Below are 19640 nucleotides of genomic sequence, written 5' to 3' on the forward strand. Positions count from 1 at the left end.
CTTTCACAGATAATAGAACAACTCATCCAGGTTGATGTTGGGCTCTCTGTGGATGCTCTGACCAATCAGGAAAGCCAGTTTGTGGGCATACTGACAGGGCGTAGGAACTGGCACAATCCCCTACATGAGGGTCGGAGGTTGGGAAGAGAGATGCTGCCACCTGCCACTAGTACATATATTATATCCACTCCCACAACAACTAACAATACTTATATTCATGTTACTATAACTATATATACTGCAATTATATCATGTAATCATACTGAATTGGTTTCTCCCTTCAGTCTCCTCATCAAGTAGAGGATTGCATGTTCAACTGATTGACATGGCCAGTCTAAAACCTTCTACCTTCCCCCTGATAAAGTCCATTGTTCAGTTGGCTGTGTGTTTTTGGATCTTTGTCTTGCTGCATGATAAAGTTCCTAAATTTTAATTAATTTCTCTGTAAATTGGCAGACAAAATGTTCCTGTAAACTTCTGAATTCCTTCTGTTACTACCATCATGAGTTACATCATGAATAAAGATCAGTGAACCTGTTCCAGAAGCAGCATGCAAGTCCAAGCCATGACACCATGTTTCACACATGAGCTTGTATGTTTTGGATCATGAGCGGATCCTTTCTTTTGCCACACTTTGGCCTTTCCATCACTTTGGTAGAGGTAAATCTTGGCTCCAGAACTTTTGTGGCTCATTTCTGTATTTCTTTGTGAATTCCAATCTGGCTTGTGTATTGTAATACCTTCACCCCTGCCCTGTGGAGGTTGTTGGTTATGTCACTGAATGTTGTTTTGGGGTTTTTCTTCACAGCTATCACAATGTTTCACAATGTCATCAGCACTTGTTAATTTCCTTGGCCGACCAATCTGGTGTCTGTTGCTGACTACACCAGTGGTTTCTTTCTTTGTCAGGACATTCCAAATTGTTGCATTAGCTATGCCCAATGTTTGTGCAATGCCTCTGATTTTCCCACTTTTCTCAGCTTCAAAATGGCTCACCATAGACAGCTCTCTGATCTTCATGTTGGTTTATCCTTTTTAACAACAAATGCACTCTTTACAGGTTAAACTGAAGGCTAAAACCAAGAGTAGATGTTCAGAGCTATTTATTGTTTCAACAATCAATCTAACATGACACACTTGGGTAACAAGAAACACCTGCCAGTCACGGTCCAATATTTTGGCTTGCCTACAAATTGGGTGGTCTGATACAAAATGTGCTATGTTCTATGTTGTTTAACATGTCTACATATAAATACCAGGGGGAAAAAAATGTAAACTCTCATTTCATCTTTTGATCTCAAACCCAAATGTCTTCAGTCTACAACATGTAATACCTCTCTCAATATAATACACGCATTTCTTATATCATTGACTCCCTTCCACACAGACAGCAATACACGATGACCTCATAAAATTCTAAATCATTGACTCCTTTCCACACAGACAGCGATACACAATGACATCATAAAATTCTAATTCTCTAATTCTAAATTCTTGATGATTCCTAGCAGTCAGTGATCCTCCGATTTGCTTGTTGTCCAGAAAAGCTGAAAGACTCGCAGCCAAGCAAGGAGATTCTTCAAATTATCGTGGAAATTAAACAACACTCACAGACTCTTCCTCTGAAGGTAAAAAAAAAAGAGGTTTATTACAGAAAGATGGTTAATACAGGATAGAATAAAGCAGGATAGAATAATGAGAGCGCTCTGAAGCGCTTGTGCTGAACACTACTATATATATGAAACGCTCTATTACATCTGTTCATTTCTCAAACTGTATGAGTAAAGTAGGCTTTTCCCCAGATTTCTACTACCACTAGCTCTGTAAATCTCAAACTCACCATTTTTACAGCAGAATGCTTCTATAGAGGACTTATTTGTGTGAAAATTTCTGGTTCTTTTTTAGTCCCCCATAGGAGATATTCAACCTGCAAATGAAGGGATTTTTTTTTTTACATTGCGATTTCTCGCCCTCATAAAAAAATGGAGAGAGAGAAGTCTCAAACCTGAAATATTTTTCAGGTTACCTAGGTACCCCCTAAAAAAAATTAAGACAAGACCTGAACCCTTCTTATTATAAATTGACCCTAAACGTGGAACTGTAAGCAATCTTGAGCATTACATTTGGACTTAAGTTCTAAGTCTAAGGAACAAGAATGTGCTGAATGTTTATATGAACATGTACCTTGTAATGTACTCTAGAGATCAGTTTTTGTCCCAAGGAGCTAGGGCCATCCTGAGCCGAGATATTCAGGTTTTTGAAAACAACTGTATGACCAAAATCTGTGTGCCATGACACAAAGATGGCCACTGCAGTTAAACCAAGTAAAATAAAAATTTTCAAAAAAAACTGGTGGTTTTGCAATGCTAATACATAGAGATAATCAATGGAGAAAAAAAAATTGGAAAATTAAAAATGGTCAAGCAACCTGCATTGGACCACTTGAGATGGAATGACCCTAATCGAAGCACTTAACGCTTCATGTTGGGGGAAAAAATAGTATAGTTTCACATTTAGTTAAGAATTAAAATGGGTCATTTTGCCTCAGAAGTTGAAGTGACATGCACCTGATGTGCTACTTAAACCAACCAACCAGTGGCTTTTGACACGTGTGCTTTTGCTACATCCAGTACCAGCCTCTATAACGTATGGCCTGTGCAGAAGGAGCTTTTTGAAGCCACATGTACATCACTATAGCAGTTTAACAGAATTATTGCTGCTTCTTATGCACTTTTTTTCTCTTTAATCTCTCTTTGTCTCTCGAATTTCCCAGATGGCTTCACATGGTTCCTTGTTCTTTGAAGAGGCATCCTACATGAATTAAACCAAGCTATATATCTCGTTGTTGACTCTAAAAGAGAAGTAACATAGTGAGGCTGAGCTTGTGCTGTAACAGAGACTTGAAGAGCTATGGACATGTTGTTCCTCCTCATCCTGTGTTTTTTTGGGACAGCCATATTGACTTCTGGCCAGGTTGGGCCTTTGTACAGCACACCACGCAAAACAGTTACTCTGAACAGTAAGTGTCTTTGTCTTTTTTTGTCTTTTTTTTTTTTTTGCAACTTGGCTGCACAACATTGCTGCACAATATTACTGTGATAAGCCTTGCATTAAAATAAAAAGCATGTTGATGAGCTGTTGAAGTCATATGGTTAAAAATTGTTGATTTAAAATTCTTACTTTTGTTAAATCGCACACAATCTCTTACTGGAAAGATAGAAGATCCTCACAGTATGTAATAAAAATATATATTTTTTAACACATTTTAAAGAATTTGAACATCGCAGCCTTCATGATATCAGTAGTGCATATATGAATAACACAACGCATTACTGAGTTCCTGATTAACCAACGATACACTATTTTCTCCAAATGAATCACCAAGTCTTACTTCTACTTCACTTCTTTGCACTCTTCTTTATTACGATCAGCACAAGTCTTCCTTTCCAATAGCTACTCCACCACACTGGGCACTAAAAGCCTGTTCTGCTGTTGCTAGGTAACAGAGGACATGTTTTTCGAGAGGAGGGAGTGTGGAACTACTCCACCATGCTCCTGAGGGAAGACATTGGTGTGCTCATCCTGGGAGCTCGAGAGGCCATCTTTGCCTTGGACCTCACTAACATCACACACAAGAAGGCTATGGTAAGGACAATTTTATTTTCCCATTATTTATTTAAATCTTGTTCACAATGCTCGGGCAGCAATCATTTCATTTAGAGTTCTATAAATTTTTTTGCTAGTTTTTAAATCACTTAATAGTAGAGCACCTACATCTCAAAATGTTTTCCAACTTTTGTCTAAAGCCCTTTTCAGATTCCACTATGAAAGCCATGAAGCAACATCTTCATTTTATGTACCAAGCACGTTACTGTCACTGATTAAAAAAACAACAACAGTTACAAAAACATTGTAATAGACTGTTGTTTATTATTGGATTACTCTTACATTACATTGTACGTTACTTTTACATTATTTTAATAGTTGCATTATTATTTTAGTTTCACACATTTATTCTATTTTTATATATTGTATTGTTTATATATTTATATATTTTCTCTTTTTGTCACTGCTATAATTTATTATATATTTGTTTCACTAATATTTTTGAGTACACTTTTTTCATTATCTGTTTTTTACGTTATTATTATTATTTATTTATTTATTTGTTTATTTATTTATTTATTATTATTATTATTATTATTATTATTATTATTATTATTATTATTATTATTATTATAGGACTCTGCTAGTAGTACATTTTCACCTGTACTGTACTTATTTAATGCCATATCAGAGGAGAAATAAACTGTTTATCTCTTTCGTAGGTAAAGTGGGACGTGTCTCCAGACAACAAGAAGATGTGTTCATACACAGGGAAAAATTTGGAGGTGAGGTCTTTTTTTTTTTTTGGTGCCCTAAAAATTATAAGTAAATTATTCAGACAAAACCTGGGATGGTTCCATCCGGTGGTTTTGTTAGATTGAATGTTGAGGTTATGCATTTTGTGTCACATAGTGCATGCCATGATCAAGGCTGACTAAAACTGGAGTTTAATACCTTTTGACTGCCTTTTGTTTCTATTCACATTTAGCACAGCACCATTATCCAGGGTAACTTGAACACCCTGATTCTTATTTTATGGAATTGAAGGTGTGATAAATGTAGGGGTGTACTTACTTTTTCCATGTGACTGATTTGTTTTTGTTTTTTTATTTGTTCATTTAAATTGTTAAAATTACTACAAAATGTCAATGTTATGTCTCTTTTGATAGTATATCTCCTTTATTTATAGGCACTGTTTCAAAGAGAATCAAACGAGTGCTTGTCCATATGTCAAAAAAAAAATAAATTCCATGGGGTGTACTTATTTTTTCACATGACTCAAATATCGGTAACAAATTATACATTTCCTAATACAGTAAAGAACTAGCCTTACAATCTGAGTTTTAAGACGACTAAGAATGAAGTTTTCTACACCCCCCAAGGTCATGTTTCTATCTAGCATTGGTTAGCTTCAGGACTTTTGTGCATTAAACATAAAATGTCTTTCGGAAAGAGTCTATTAGTGAGTATTGTATGTAAAATAAACATTATTACTGACAGACCGTCTGATTAGAAACAGGTATACTATCAGATAAACTTGGTCGTATAAAATGATGTGCAACTCGTCTTCAGTGAGTCCTAACCTAACCCATGAAATTATTCCACATTATTCTCCTGTCTTGTGTTGTTCTATGAACTAGTCTGGAATGAACTAGTCTGGAATGAACTGAATCTCTGTTTTCTAACAGTCCTGATTGTCATAATTCACTGGACTCTATTTCCTGTTATTACTTTTCTAGACTGAGTGTCAGAACTATATCCGGATCCTTCATAAAATGCCAGACGGCAGGATGTATGTGTGTGGTACCTATGCTTTCAGTCCAACTTGTGATTATATGGTGAGTAATTTCTCACATTATTTCACTGCAAAATATCATTGTTATATTATTGTAGACATTAAAGTCTCAGTCTTTGTGAATGTGTTGTTGTATTTTACCACACCATGGAAATGTTTCATGTAGCCTTTGCTGTGCTCTGTCTTCCAGTCTTATACAGAGGGTAACCTGACTCTGGAAAGTAAACAGCATAAGGGGAAGGGAAAGTGTCCATTTGATCCTTTCCAGAGATACGCCTCTGAATTTGTTGGTAGGTGCTTCTCTCTTAAATGTAACTGCTCCATGATGTAACATACCAAAGAACACAATGTTCAGTTAGTGAGTTATTTAATTATTATAGTCCCTAACTTTTATTCCAGATTAATAAATGCATTCATATATTCATTATAAATGTCCATCCACTTTAATACAGATGCTGCTCATAACAGCTGATATAATAATTTTGATTGTTTTAAAGAAAAGTAGCCCAATGCTATCATCATAATTTTCTAATAAAATTACCATTCTGGTTATCATTTAGATGGAGAGCTGTACTCTGCTACATCTATTAATTTCCTGGGCTCTCAACCGGTTGTGATGCGAAGCTCTAATAAAACTATACGAACTGATTACTACTCTTCCTGGCTCAGTGGTAAGAATGTGTGTGTATACACACACATATTTTGGAACTGGAAGATTTTGGAGTTGAAATTAAACCATTTCCTGTGCATAAATTAAAACTTCTAGTTTGCATCTAGTTTAGTTGTGACAGTCTTTAATTCTTTGAACTTGCGATTCTTCTACTCAGCTTAAGATTGAGTATCACTGATTAGTTCTGTGATTTCAGAACCCCAATTCATTGGCATGAAGTACGTGGCTGAAGGAAAGGAAAACCCAGAGGGGGATGATGACAAGATTTACCTCTTCTTTAGTGAAACAGCTATGGAGTACGACTCCTACAATAAGCTGGACGTGTCGAGAGTGGCCCGCGTCTGTAAGGTACTTTCCCCATCACACACAACAGCTTTTCTAACTGTTCATGCAACATCCTTAGGACAGCTGAATATGCTTAGAGGAGAGCACTAACTGTCTTCTTTCATATACAGTCATGGCAAAAAGAAAGTACGCTTTTTTTATTGAATTCTATGCTTTTATTCATCAGGGCCTAAATAACAATTGTGTGGTCCTCCCCAACTTTCATAAACAAACAAATAACCACAACAGATTTCAATATGTAGTCATTTTTCCCCCAAAGAAGTAAACCAACATTCAGAAACCAGGTGGGAAAATATAAGTACACTCTTCCTAGATCTTAATGACAATTATTAAGAGTGTTTTTAGCAGCCCGGTGTTACTAAATAAATGCAAATGATTTGTTAATCATCAAGAAGTGTGGCTACCTACGTAAATGCAGAACTTCTGGCAGTTTGGTGTTCTGAAGCACTCAGGTGTGTGTCTGCATCGTGTCAAGGAGAAAGGACATCAGCCATGACTTCAGAGAAGCAACTGTTGCTGCTCATCAATCTGGGAAGGGTTATAAGGCCATCTCCAAACAATTTGAAATTCATCATTCTACAGTGAGAAGGATTGTTTACAAATAGAGAACCTTCAAGATAGTCGCCAATCTTCCCAGGAGTGGGCCGCCCAGCAAATTCATTCCAATGACAGACTGTTTAATGCTCAGAGATACAAAGAAAAAACCAAGACATAAAATATTTATGTTCATGACAGCACATTCAGAAAAAGACTGAACAAATTTGGCTTTCATGGCAGGGTGGCTAGGAAAAAGCCCCTTTTCTCCTAAAAGAATATGTATAAATGAATAGTGTGACTTAGGTTTGCAAAATTGCATCTAAACAAACCAAAAAAGTTCTGGAACAATATCCTTTGGACTGTTGCGGCCCAGGTGGAGATGTTTGGTCATTATGCACAGCACCATGTTTGGTGAAAACCAAACACAGCATATCACTATAAAACAGCTCATACCGACTGTCAAGCCTGGTCATCTGTCTAGCAGCCAAACTTGGGTTATGCAAAATGACAATGATCCCATGCTCAAAAGAAACTTGACATCTGAATGGCTAAAGAAGAAAAAAATCGAGGTGTTGGAGCTGCCAAGTCAAAGTCCAGTCCTCAAACCCATTGAGATTTTGTGGCAGGATCTTAAGAGAGCTGTGCATAAACAAATGCCCTCAAAAAACAATGTATGTAAAGAACAGTGGGCAGAAATTTCTCCAAAACAACATGAGAGACTGATAAACTCCTACAGAAAATGTTTACTTCATGCTATTGCTAAATTGGTTCTACATGTTGGTTTATCTTTTGGAAAAAATGACTACATATTGAAATCTGCTGTGGTTTTCTGTTTGTTGTCACCTGAGATTATTTGTGCTTGTTTATAGAAGTGTTCGGGACCACATAATTGCTATGTAGTCCCTGATCAATAAAAACATACAACTGAAGAAGTCTGCACTTTCTTTTTCCCATGACAGTACATGATCTATCAGACAGTTAGTGTAGACTTGTGGATAACCATACATATAACCTATTATATAACCGGAGTTATCTCAGACTCCTGACCATGAATGGCTTTGTCAACTTTCAAACTCATGAACTCCTGACGACTGAGTAAACATTTTACCCTTTGCTCTAAACAAAACCACCAACTATGTTCATTTCCATTCCAACCAACAAGACCACATTCCTACTGCCATATTGTCTGCACTGCAAAAACAAAAATATTTTAGATAAATTTACCCATATTCAAGATGTTTTCAATTGCTAACATTTTTATTTTAAGATAATTATAAATTAAATATTATAAGATTATTCAGCCTGCTTTTGATGTTTTTATACAGCAATAGAATCCATTTTCTTATTCTATTGGCAGATACTTTTGCTTCTTTCGATAAATAAATGCTTAAAATTTGAAATATTATCTGCCCATAGAACAATACTTTTCCAATAAATATTTGGTTACATTTTATAATGTAAAACACTAAATAAATAAATGTTTTGCGGGGGGGGGGGGGGGGGGGTGCAACATTGTATAAATTTTTCTCATTCCCTCTCCTTGCTAGGGGGATATGGGAGGACAGTGGACACTGCACAGGAAGTGGACATCGTTCCTAAAGGCTCCCCTGGACTGTCCTGTCCTTCAAACCAGACTTCCTTACATCATACAGGATGTGTTCCTCTTCTGCCCAGGCAGCTGGACAACCTGTGTGTTCTACGGAGTCTTCACTCCTCAGATGTGAGTATATTTCAGTTCAAACCTGGTAGCAAAAGACCCTGCAAAAATCACCATTTTGAAACAGTTCATGATTTTGAATGTAATCACAATTGTGGTTCAGTACCAGTCCATCATTGCACACACAGTGGAAATTAAGCCCTAAAATGGAGGACTTAAACACTTTACCACTTGTATTAGATCAGCCTCAAGGTCACTGGAGGGTCAAGGTGGTTAGATCACATGGGTAACCTAAAAGGCTTTTACATCTCACTGGAATTTCTAGTCATTTATGGCAATTTAGTGTAGCTAATAATGTACCAGCATGTTTTTGAGAGGTGGGACAAAACTGGAGGAAACGGGCACATTTGAGAGACCATGCAGAGAATCTCCATACAAACTGTAACCCGAGCACAGGATCAAACCGGGAGATTTGATGTGCTGTGACATGGCAATGCTGCACCACCTTGCCGTCTATATATTGCATCCACCAGTGTACAGTTGAGGTCATAACTTTACATACACCTTGAAGAATCTGCAAAATGTTAATAATTCAAAAATAATAATAATAAAAATAATAAGTGGTATCGTAAAAATTGCATTTAGTTTTTTATTTAGTCCTGCCCTGAATAAACTATTTCACATAACAGATGTTTGCCTATAGTCCACAAGACACAGTAATAACTGAATTTACACAAATGAACCAGTTCAAAAGTTTAGATACGCTTGATTCTTAATACTGTGTAACTCTCATTACCTGGATGATCCATGACTGTTTTTATGTTTTGTGATAATTGTTCATAAGTCCCTTGTATGTCCTGAGCAGTTAAACTGCCCACTGTTCTCCAGAAAAATCCTCCAGGTCCTGCATATTCTTTGGTTTTCTAGCACCTTCTGTATATTTGACCCCTTTCCAACACGGGCTATATGATTTTGAGATCCATCTTTTCACACGGAGGATGACTGAGGGACTCGTACACAGCTATTACAAAAGGTGCAAATGTTCACTGATGCCCCAGAAGGCAGCAGGATGATCAGTGTAAATTGTTACTATTTTGTCTTCTGGGAAACATGTAAATATCTTATGTAGCTTCTGAAGGGCAGGACTAAATGTTTAAAAAAAAAAAAAAAAAAAAAAAAAAAGATCTTTAAACAATATTAAATGATTAAATTTTGCCGATTCATCAAGGTGTATGTAAACCTCTGGCCTCAAATGTATACTAAGTACCGAGCCTCCTAATATGCAGTATGTGAGAATTATTATTTGGTTTAATACGCAAAAATGTGAAAGTGTGAATGATGTCAGTCAAATTCAATCATGGATACAGTTGCCTCAGAAACCGTGTTATTTTTGTGTTTTACTATGCTGTTTAATGTATTCACTTTTTGAGATTACATGATGCAATGAGGTGAGGACTAAATTATTTAAGGGAGTCAAAACCTACCTTCATTTCAAATTGGATTGCAATGTAAACCCAGTAATTGTTTCAATATTGTTTCCTGTTATTTTTTTTAACTTCTAAGATATCACAGCCAGTTAAAGGAAAAAAATACCAATAAAGAACTTGTTTAGAAAATTTTCCAGCATATTCCAGAACACATAATTAGAAATAGTTTTATGAATCTCCTTCCTAATACACTTGTTTCATTGCTGTGATTTGACTGACAGGGACGCGTTGCAGTACTCTGCAGTGTGCACCTACAGTATACACAGCATCAGGGAAGTGTTCTCTGAAGGCAGGTTCAAAACGCTGTACAACGACAGATCTGTTTTTAATAAATGGGTGACATACTACGGAGATGTGCCTGACCCTCGTCCCGGAGCTGTGAGTTCAACATTTATCAATTTATTCTGCAACAGTACAGTGATGGAAAAAGAAACCAAACAGAAAATGAACAATAGTTCCAGTTGTAAGGGTTAAATTAATGCTCTTGTTATCATTTCCATAGTATTGTAACTTACACAGGGACTTGCACCCTAAAACAACTTGTATTTGTACTTACTGCCTTTCTTCCTACAGAATATGTTAAGTATAAAAGTATAAATATAGTTTATGAATTCACCTAAGTAACACGTTGGATAATGTTAGTTGGGTAAGATGTTAGATAAACTCTAAAATTTCAGGAGGAGATTATAATTATTGTAACAAATTACAATTTTGTTTGCCATATTACTTGTGCTATTTTGTATAACTCCATACCTGGTTAGCTATGAAGATGTTATGTCCGAGTTATTTATATGTTATCTGTTGCGCTCTCTCTCTGTGGTGTGTCTAGTGTATTAACAATGATGCAAGGAAGAAAATGATTTCCACGTCCTTGGACCTGCCTGATAAAACCCTTCTGTTTGTGAGAGAAAAGCCACTGATGGATGAAGCAGTGAAACCATCTTCTCAGCAACCCCTGCTGGTGAAGAAAGGAGCTGCGTTTACACGGATCGTAGTGGCCAGCACTACTGCCCTGGATGGGAGCACCCATCAGGTTATGTTTATAGGCACAGGTAATCATTTAATTTACATTTTACATCATTTTATCAAGATTGATACATTTTCTGTTACAATAATCTAACCAAAACACACTTAAATACATCCAGGACAGCAAATTCTAGTGCTTTACACTACATAAGCATTAACAAATCAAATGTGTATTTATAACAGCAAGCGGTTCAGTACTGAAAGCAGTCAACTATGACGGAAAGATGGTGATAATAGAAGAGGTGCAGCTGTTTAAGCATTCAGAGCCAGTGAAGATACTGCGCCTCTCCAACACCATGGTAAGCCTCAGAACACTTTTACGTTTGATTTTCTCCTCTCTGAAGCTACACCAAGTGTTTATAGGTTATAAGTTGTTTTTGAACCTGGGTGCTGGGTGCTTTGAAATGGTGGACTGAGGTTTGTTTCAGGACTGGATGTTGGTTAAAGTTGTTTAGTTGTCATGCTACATCCTGTTTTAATGTTCATAATGGCAGGGATGGGGATATTGTACTGTACATATTGACAGAGTATCTTCTGGTTGTATTGAGCAAAGAATGAGGCTCCTATTTTCTTGTGGATAAGTGAACAATTTTGCCTCACCTTGCCTCACCTTGCCTTATGTAACAAAAATTCATTAACTAGCTACATCTGTTGTGAATTTTTTTCTAATGTTACCTAACTAATTCTGCTTTGTTTCTGTGGGGATCTTTTCTCTAGTGTTAGGTAAATTAGTTTGGGGATTATCGCTAAGCTAGTTTTAAAAAAAAAACAAAAAAACATTTTACAGTTAATACTGTTGTGGGATGTTTATGTTCCCAGAGGAATTTAAGATTATGACTTGTGTTTCAAAATAAATCTGAACTTTAGTTTTCCCAGTATAATCGCCACCAGATTTTCTCATCATTCTTTCACTCCGACTTCCCGTTTTACGCTAAACTTTCCTGCTAGCAACTGTGAATGATCAGCGAGGCATATTAGAAACATACCTGTATACCTGTACAACATAGGGCTGAATGTAATGGCAATATATAGCCAATGGAAAGCCATTTAGGGTTCATAGCAAGCTCTTATTAAGTTTAGCAAATTTATATTTCAATTCAGTTCACCGATAGTTATCTTAGCTGAGCTCTAAGCGAAATATCTAATTAGCAAGTTATTAGCAAAGCTGCTACTAACGCTATGCTATGCTATATGTGTAGCTGCTTTTTAAAAAAAATAAATAAATGAATTTATATATATATATATATATATATATATATATATATATATATATATATATATATATATATTTTATTTATTTGTTTATTTGATTATTTTTTATAGTTGTAGATGTATCCATGTAGATAATTCTCAGCAAATTGTATATAAACTGTATATAAACCCTCTGTATCAGAGTATAGTATGTAGTATATGGAGTCCACAGATTAGTGATGGACTTTAGCTGCTTTTGGCATGAAGAGAAAACTAAAGCAAAATGTGACTAAATGTGTCCATAATGACAACTTTTATGACATGTGAAAAGACACTCAGAGACTGCCGGGCCCTGCCATGCCCGGTGTAAGAATCTGACAGGCTTTTTTCCCTCATTGAGACAAGAAGACAATTGGTTATTTATAATTATGTAATACCTTGCTAAGTGTTACACACTGCCACATTCATATTTCAAACAGTGGCCTGTCTCTACTACATACAGTCTCTGTTCACACTCTGCACAATCACTTGTGGCTTATAGATAGATGCTACACTATTGTTAAAAAAATGTGTGATGAAAACAACAGCAAATATTCAATTGCATGAACAAATTACAAATAACACTGAACATAAATATTCAATACAAGTTTCTGTTTGTGCTGATTTATGTTGGTTTGGGTTTTGAGATTGTAATGTCTACAAATTAAAGCAATTCTTTTTAGCCACATTAGTATAATTTATTTATGCTGATTTGTGCTACACAAAAACAGTTTTCATTTTTAATTTTTAGCTTTGTTATACATTCAGTTCTTTTACGTTTGCTCATGTGGCTGATTCCTGGTGGTGTTGTCTCTCTCTGCCAGTAATATGTAAATGCTATAACCTCTGAAAAATTAAACCGCCAGAAATAATTTTTTTATGGCACCAATCTGCATGAACAGTTTATCAGTCCTTCCAAGATTTTGCAATTGCAGAAATGAAAGCAAAATCAAGCAAACTCCACAATATTTTTCAAAATTACCACAGCCTAAGCCCTCTTCGATTCATGTGCGTCACACATGAGTGCAGCTAAAAAATCTCATTTGTCAGCAAACATCACTGCGAAAGACCGTGCAAAACAAGTTTGTGCGATTGCAATTTCACCAATTCAAGTAGTCTTCCGCAAAAATATCACAAAATTTTGAACAAAAGCCGCAGCAAGATCAAGTATTTTTGGCAAAACAATCACACAAAAAAAATGTTTGAAATCCTGCATGGACTCATATTTATGAGTCACTATACACTATACGGCCAATAGTGTGTGAACGCTTTACCATAACTCTCATATGTGCTTGTTGAACAGCCCATTCCAGATTTAGTCCCCTCCTACTTTTTTAAATAAATTTCCTTCCTCTGGGAATCTTTCCACTAGATTTTGGAGCATGGCTGTGCCCATGCAGCCACAAGAGCATTACTACTATAGATTGGGTACTGATCTTGGGCGAGCAGGCCTGGGACACAGTCTGCGTTCAAAATTAATGCCAATGGTGTTCAGAGGGGTTGAGGTCGGGGCTCTGTGCAGGCCTTTCAAGTTTTTCCACTCCAACCTTGGCAAATAGTGTCTTCATAGAGCTCACATTGTGTGCAGAGACATTGTCATGCTCAAACAGGTTTGGAGCCCCTTTGTTCCAGTAAAGTGAGCAAATGTTTCAGCATACAGAGACATTCTAGACAATTGTCTGCTTCCAATTTTGTGACAACAGAGTGGGGATGAACCACGTACAGGTATGATTAGTAAGGGAATAAACAGTTCGAGAAACTTATTTAGTTTGGGAGAATATCTTATGAAATGTGTTTCTTGAGTGGATTGCTCATATTTACTCATATTGAACATATTTCATGGAACATGCACACCTAAAATATGAATTTTGTGCCATCATCAATCACACTAGTATAGCATAAAATAACTGTATATCATTGCTTAATGACTTTCTTATTGTGATTTATCCCAGTACTCATCCGATTCATTTAATTGTTTCTACTTAACAGCGTTAGATTCAGTTTGAGTTTGATTCAGTTTTTGTTTGACCCTCATTTCAATAACTGGTGCGCATATTTTGTCAGGGTCAGCTGTATGCAGGCTCAAACGAGGCAGCGGTGCAGATGTCGCTTAGCGCATGCGACCATTACATCTCCTGTATAGACTGTGTGCTGGCCAGAGACCCCTACTGCGGCTGGAACCTCAACACTAGTAGCTGCATTGCTATAAACAGCATTGACCCAGATACACACAGGTACTGAGCATACACTACTCAATTCAATTCAATTCAGTTTTATTTGTATAGTGCTTTTAACAATGGACGTTGTCCCAAAGCAGCTTTATAGAAATAACTACTCGTATGCTGTAATGTAGTGTTGTAAGGAATTAATCAAGGAATTAATCATGATGTGGTGTGATGTTGTTATAGTAAAACATGAATAGAAACAATGGGATGGTGTGATGCGGCCTGAAGTTTATCCTACAACAGTCTTATTCCTTTTACACCACAGCAATGTGACAATGATAACAATTTGTATATTTAATTTATTAATTAATTACCAGTGTTTATTCAGGGACAAATTGACTGAGCATAAAGCTTTTTACAGCAATGCCCTGAGTTCACAGTCATACTAGCCGACAGTCAGAGAAAAGGAGGATAAACCATATGTAATAACAACAATAACAATAAAATGAAGAAAAAGTCCAAATAATAACTAACATGTCTGCAAATCAACCAAAGCAGGATCACTGTACTGCAACCATATCATCATACACTTAATTTGATCTACTGACACACACTGGTCTAATTTCAATACCTCTTGTAATTTGTTCCTTTGATTTGGTGCAAAAACAAACAACAACTAAAAGCAAATTTTCCATTTATTAAAGGATGTCATCATACTTTTAGCCAATCTTAGTTACATTTAATGTTGTGTAATATCCGCTAAACAAGTTAGTTCTTGTTATGTTACAGCAGCTATAAACACCCCCCCATGAAGTAAATAAATAAATAAAAGTGATAGCTTTACCTCTGACAGTTACAATGAGCTGACACTGGAGACTCCTTAAAGAAAGAAAGTATCATCAATTATTAATGTTTTTATTTATTAAATAATGACACATATACTACCTGTTTTTTTTTTCATTTAAACTGTTTACTGAATTGGATTATGTAGAGTGCCTGCCATACCAGTCCCTGTGAATAAGCCGTTACTATAGAAACAGTAGCGTATTCGAATATCTACATTCATATAAACCTGTGATGTTCCTTGCAGTTAGCACTACTGTCATTTGCTGCTATAGAAAATTAATCACCTTCTGAATTAAGAATTAAACAGCACTGTTGTCTAACATATTGTACTGACTGTACTAGAGCCTATGTGTGAAGTGGGAATGTTAGATATATTGGATTTTCTGTCATGTCTCTGTGTTTTCTTTTTCTCCTGAAGTGAAGTGGTTCAGAGTCTGAGAGATGGACATGCTACACATTGTCCTGCAGTCGGTATGTTAACGGATTGATTTTTATATCCACTAGTACAGTATTTACACTAAAAAGTCTTAATGAACAACTTCATTGACTGTATGTGTTAACATACATGCAGCAGATCTGGTTCAAATCCATTGTGACTCAAGTAGTAAATAAAAATTAGAAATGAAGTAAAATTAAAATGACTGAGTCAAGATGCGGTTTGTGTTACAGAGAGCACCAAGACCATTAAAACCTTCTACCCGGGTAACGTGGTCAGGCTGCCGTGCCAGCCGGCATCAAACCTTGCCCAAGTGCAGTGGCGTGTAAATGATCACCCAGTTGAAAACTCCAACATGTACCACATTCAACACAACAGCCTGTTCATCCTCAATGCCTCGGACAGCGACGCCGGCCACTACACCTGCACCTCTGTAGAGTCCTCCAATGGCAAAGACTACGTCATTCAAACTGTTACGTATGAGCTGAGACTGGGGAACTACATGGGGCATCCTTCAGTCCTGGCACTGGTGCAGGAACAGTTGAACACCCCCTTGATCCTCAGGGCTATGGTCATCATCATATCACTGTTATTAGTGGCGCTTTTAATATGGAACTTCTACCAAGGGAATTGTCCTGTCCTGAGATGCTTCAATAAAGCTGTGGAAAGACCACAGCCTATGTCTGGCTTTCAGGAGCCACTGCAAATAGTAGACAGAAATAAAGCAGCATCAGTAGGATGCAGCAGTAACAGTAATAATAATCATAACAGAACAACTGAACTCCCCAGTACTGGAAGCCAGCATAATGGAGACAACATCGTCTAGTGAGGACCCTATGCACATCTTTGAGAACATTGGAGATTGGAGAACATTTTCGCCTCTCTTATTACTCATTGTGTGCAATGTCAGCCCCCTCACCTCTAACGTTATGTGATGAATTTATTTGTTTTTGGATTAAATGAAGCTGTGAATGTATGATTTGTCACTTTTTCTGTGTACAGAACCATGATTCTTAGTGTATGTGACAAATAAAAAAAATCAGAGGGAAAGATTTTATAATATAATCCATCTTACAGAGGCAGCAAGAACAAGTTAAGAAAAGATTTTTATTATTGCAAAATCATAGAAAGACAAACACTGGAATATGATCATTTGAGAATAATCGATCGGTTATACAATACCAAAAAAAATACAGAATTTGCTTTTCCATCACTTTCAGTACAGGGGCCGATGTTCTCATATGTTCACCCGTTTCAAATTACTCTTATTCTCACGAGGCCTGGTGTAAAGATAATTTTTATTTACGCAACATCACGGTTTTACATTCACTTCATACAGAACATTATTCTGAAAATGCAGCACTACAAGGTGAAATTTAACATAAGTAGAATTCACATAGAAAGATCCATCACGTAACTGTCCAGATGTCTTCAAACTTGAGCGTCAGCCCCTCATCTCCTGTAGCGATAGCGCTTGAAATGAAACCACAGCTGGAAGATGCCGTTGGCGAACTGGCAGTGGAAGCCGTGTCGATGCGAGTACTCCCATTCGCGGTTGACGATCTTGAACGCGATGTACTGCAGTACTGCGGGGTGGAGCGCTTGTCGATCAGGTCCGGGTAGAAGATGTTGAACTTATAACCCTGGACGATTTTGGGTTGCGAGTTGTCGAAGTCGTAGTGCGTCTTGTTGTACTTGTTCCACTCGAAGCCTGTGTGCACGCGATTGAAGAAGCGAGGTTTGCGTGGCCGGTACTTGTCAGCCCACATGTACATTTTCCCAGTCAGGGGCATCTCTACGCTGAACTGGGCCTCGTCACCCCCCATGCCCTCTTTTGCACGTCGCACAAACGCGTCTTCTGCACTCTCGCTGGCGTCGCCTGAAGGGAAACTATATATATATATATATATATATATATATATATATATATATATATATATATATATATATATATATATATTTAAATCATCACACTTCAAATTACAAATCTAGCGTAAAGACAGAAGGACGCGAGTGTAAATTGTGTCAGGAATAAAATACTAGGTAATAATGTAGGAATGCAATCCACACTAGAGTGCTGTAATGTTATTAAGGAAGCCATCCTGGACAACCAGAATAATTAGCTAATACTAATTAATAAATTTGTTTCAACACTCGATTTGTAATCAGATTGCACACAATTAGAGCTTAATGATGAAGTTTTTGAAGATTTAGAACACTGCATTGCAAAACTAAAGAAGCAAATATCAGACGCCAAAGGTGTCATAGCTGATGTTAAATTTACGTCAAACTTAATCCGAGTCTGAACAAGTCCAACTGCTGCAATAGAGCAGATGTATGTATGAGGTGCACAGAGTATGTGACATGACACACACATCTGACCAATTCCTCATTATTCCAGCCTTCATTTCAGTTCAAAGAGCTCAGGTTTCATGTACATACCCGTGACCTGCAACTGCGAGTCGTAGGCGTTGGAGGTCTTCCTCAGCATCCACGACGTGCGTGTCGAGTAGATAGACGTATGTGAAGAAAGAAGTCATTTATGAAATACATATTTTATACTTGATGTATACACTTCAAATGAATATATAAATGAATGACACTGCGTGTGTGTATTAATTAATAAATATACCTGCACATTAACATAAATAAATAATGCATAATTAAGATGAAATATATGAATACTCATTATTGTATGCTCACACATACTGTATATAGTTAATGAATACGTACTAATTAAAATATTGTTCAGTAAAGAGTACCACTGTATTGTAGAAATATAATTATTGTAGAAAATATTAAAATGACGAAGCTTAAATAATGAAAATAATACTTAACAAATCTGCGATGGACTGGCACCCTGTCCAGGGTGTACCCCGCCTTGTGCCCGATGCTTCAGGCTCCAGGTTCCCCCGCAACCTTGGGAAGGAGTAAGCGGTTGAAGATGGATGGATGGATGGAATACTTAATAAATTACTGAAATAGACACAAAGCTAGATTATTATTATTGTCAGTCCTAACCAAGACTGGAACTGGATCTCACACTGGATTCTTAGCCTCGGGTTCCTCTTTGATAATGGGGAAGAGTGGTTCGCTTTCCACCCCCTGCTCCTGCTTCAGCTTATAGCGTTTCTGCCTGAGGACTTCCTGATGCCTCTCCCTCAGTCTACACAACACAGAAGTAATACACAGCATACAATCAGTGAGGCATGTATCATAAGCATCATACAGCATCTCATGTACGCTACTAGTAGAAGACTCGTACCTTGCCCGTGCCATGTAGACTCGCACCGGCTGCAGCAGGCTCTCCCAGTAACCGATGTCCAGGTTCAAGCCACCAGCCTGCATCTTATTTTCTATGTTCATGTGCAGCGCCTGCAACTGGCTGTACGTTTTACCTTTGAATACAGACTGCACATCTGTACTCACCGAAGTGTTGATACCCTCACGAAGGTCACCTGTGTATGAACAGAGACAGCTATAAATCACACTGCAAAGTTTGTGTGATGCTTCACACATCTTCAAGTTCAATGTATTTTCTGGAAACTAACAGTAATCAAAATTACTTAAATAAACCTTAATATAATAAACAAAAATCCAGGGAACTTTTTGAACTTTGTATTGCTGTATACCGTGTAATAATTCATTTGGATTTTTAAATCATTTGGCTTTTTAAAACTGAAAAGCATTCATTCAAATGTATTACTTTTTTTTTTTTTACTTATTGACCGGGACATTGTGCTTTTTACATGGTCTCTCAAACCTATAAATGAAAACTTCTGGGACAAAAAGAATAACTATTTCAGTCAAAACATTTTTCTTTCAGAATAAAATTTTCAA

The 19640-nt window shown here is 36.8% G+C and overlaps 1 protein-coding gene and 1 pseudogene across 2 annotated transcripts; one reads left to right on the plus strand and one right to left on the minus strand.

Moving 5' to 3' along the window:
• Positions 1–1512: 1512 nt before the first annotated feature.
• Positions 1513–16776, plus strand: LOC128628838 (semaphorin-4E-like). 2 transcript variants are annotated; one of them, XM_053673781.1, is made up of 15 exons: positions 1513–1628; positions 2774–3019; positions 3500–3645; positions 4329–4391; positions 5346–5444; positions 5592–5691; positions 5962–6072; positions 6268–6419; positions 8501–8673; positions 10319–10475; positions 10927–11149; positions 11307–11422; positions 14418–14587; positions 15783–15835; positions 16034–16776. In XM_053673781.1, exons 2-15 carry the CDS (start codon positions 2911–2913, stop codon positions 16624–16626), a joined length of 2265 nt encoding a protein of 754 aa, XP_053529756.1. In that variant the 5' UTR covers positions 1513–1628; positions 2774–2910; the 3' UTR covers positions 16627–16776. The 2 variants fall into 2 exon arrangements, with proteins under 2 accessions (XP_053529756.1, XP_053529757.1); XM_053673782.1 differs by having other exon boundaries at positions 14424–14587.
• Positions 16777–16885: 109 nt separating this feature from the next.
• On the minus strand, positions 16886–18617 carry LOC128628839 (splicing factor Cactin-like; annotated as a pseudogene).
• Between the last annotated feature and the right edge of the window lie 1023 nt (positions 18618–19640).

Source organism: Ictalurus punctatus, chromosome 20, assembly GCF_001660625.3.
Source record: "Ictalurus punctatus breed USDA103 chromosome 20, Coco_2.0, whole genome shotgun sequence".
Classification (NCBI taxonomy): domain Eukaryota; kingdom Metazoa; phylum Chordata; class Actinopteri; order Siluriformes; family Ictaluridae; genus Ictalurus; species Ictalurus punctatus.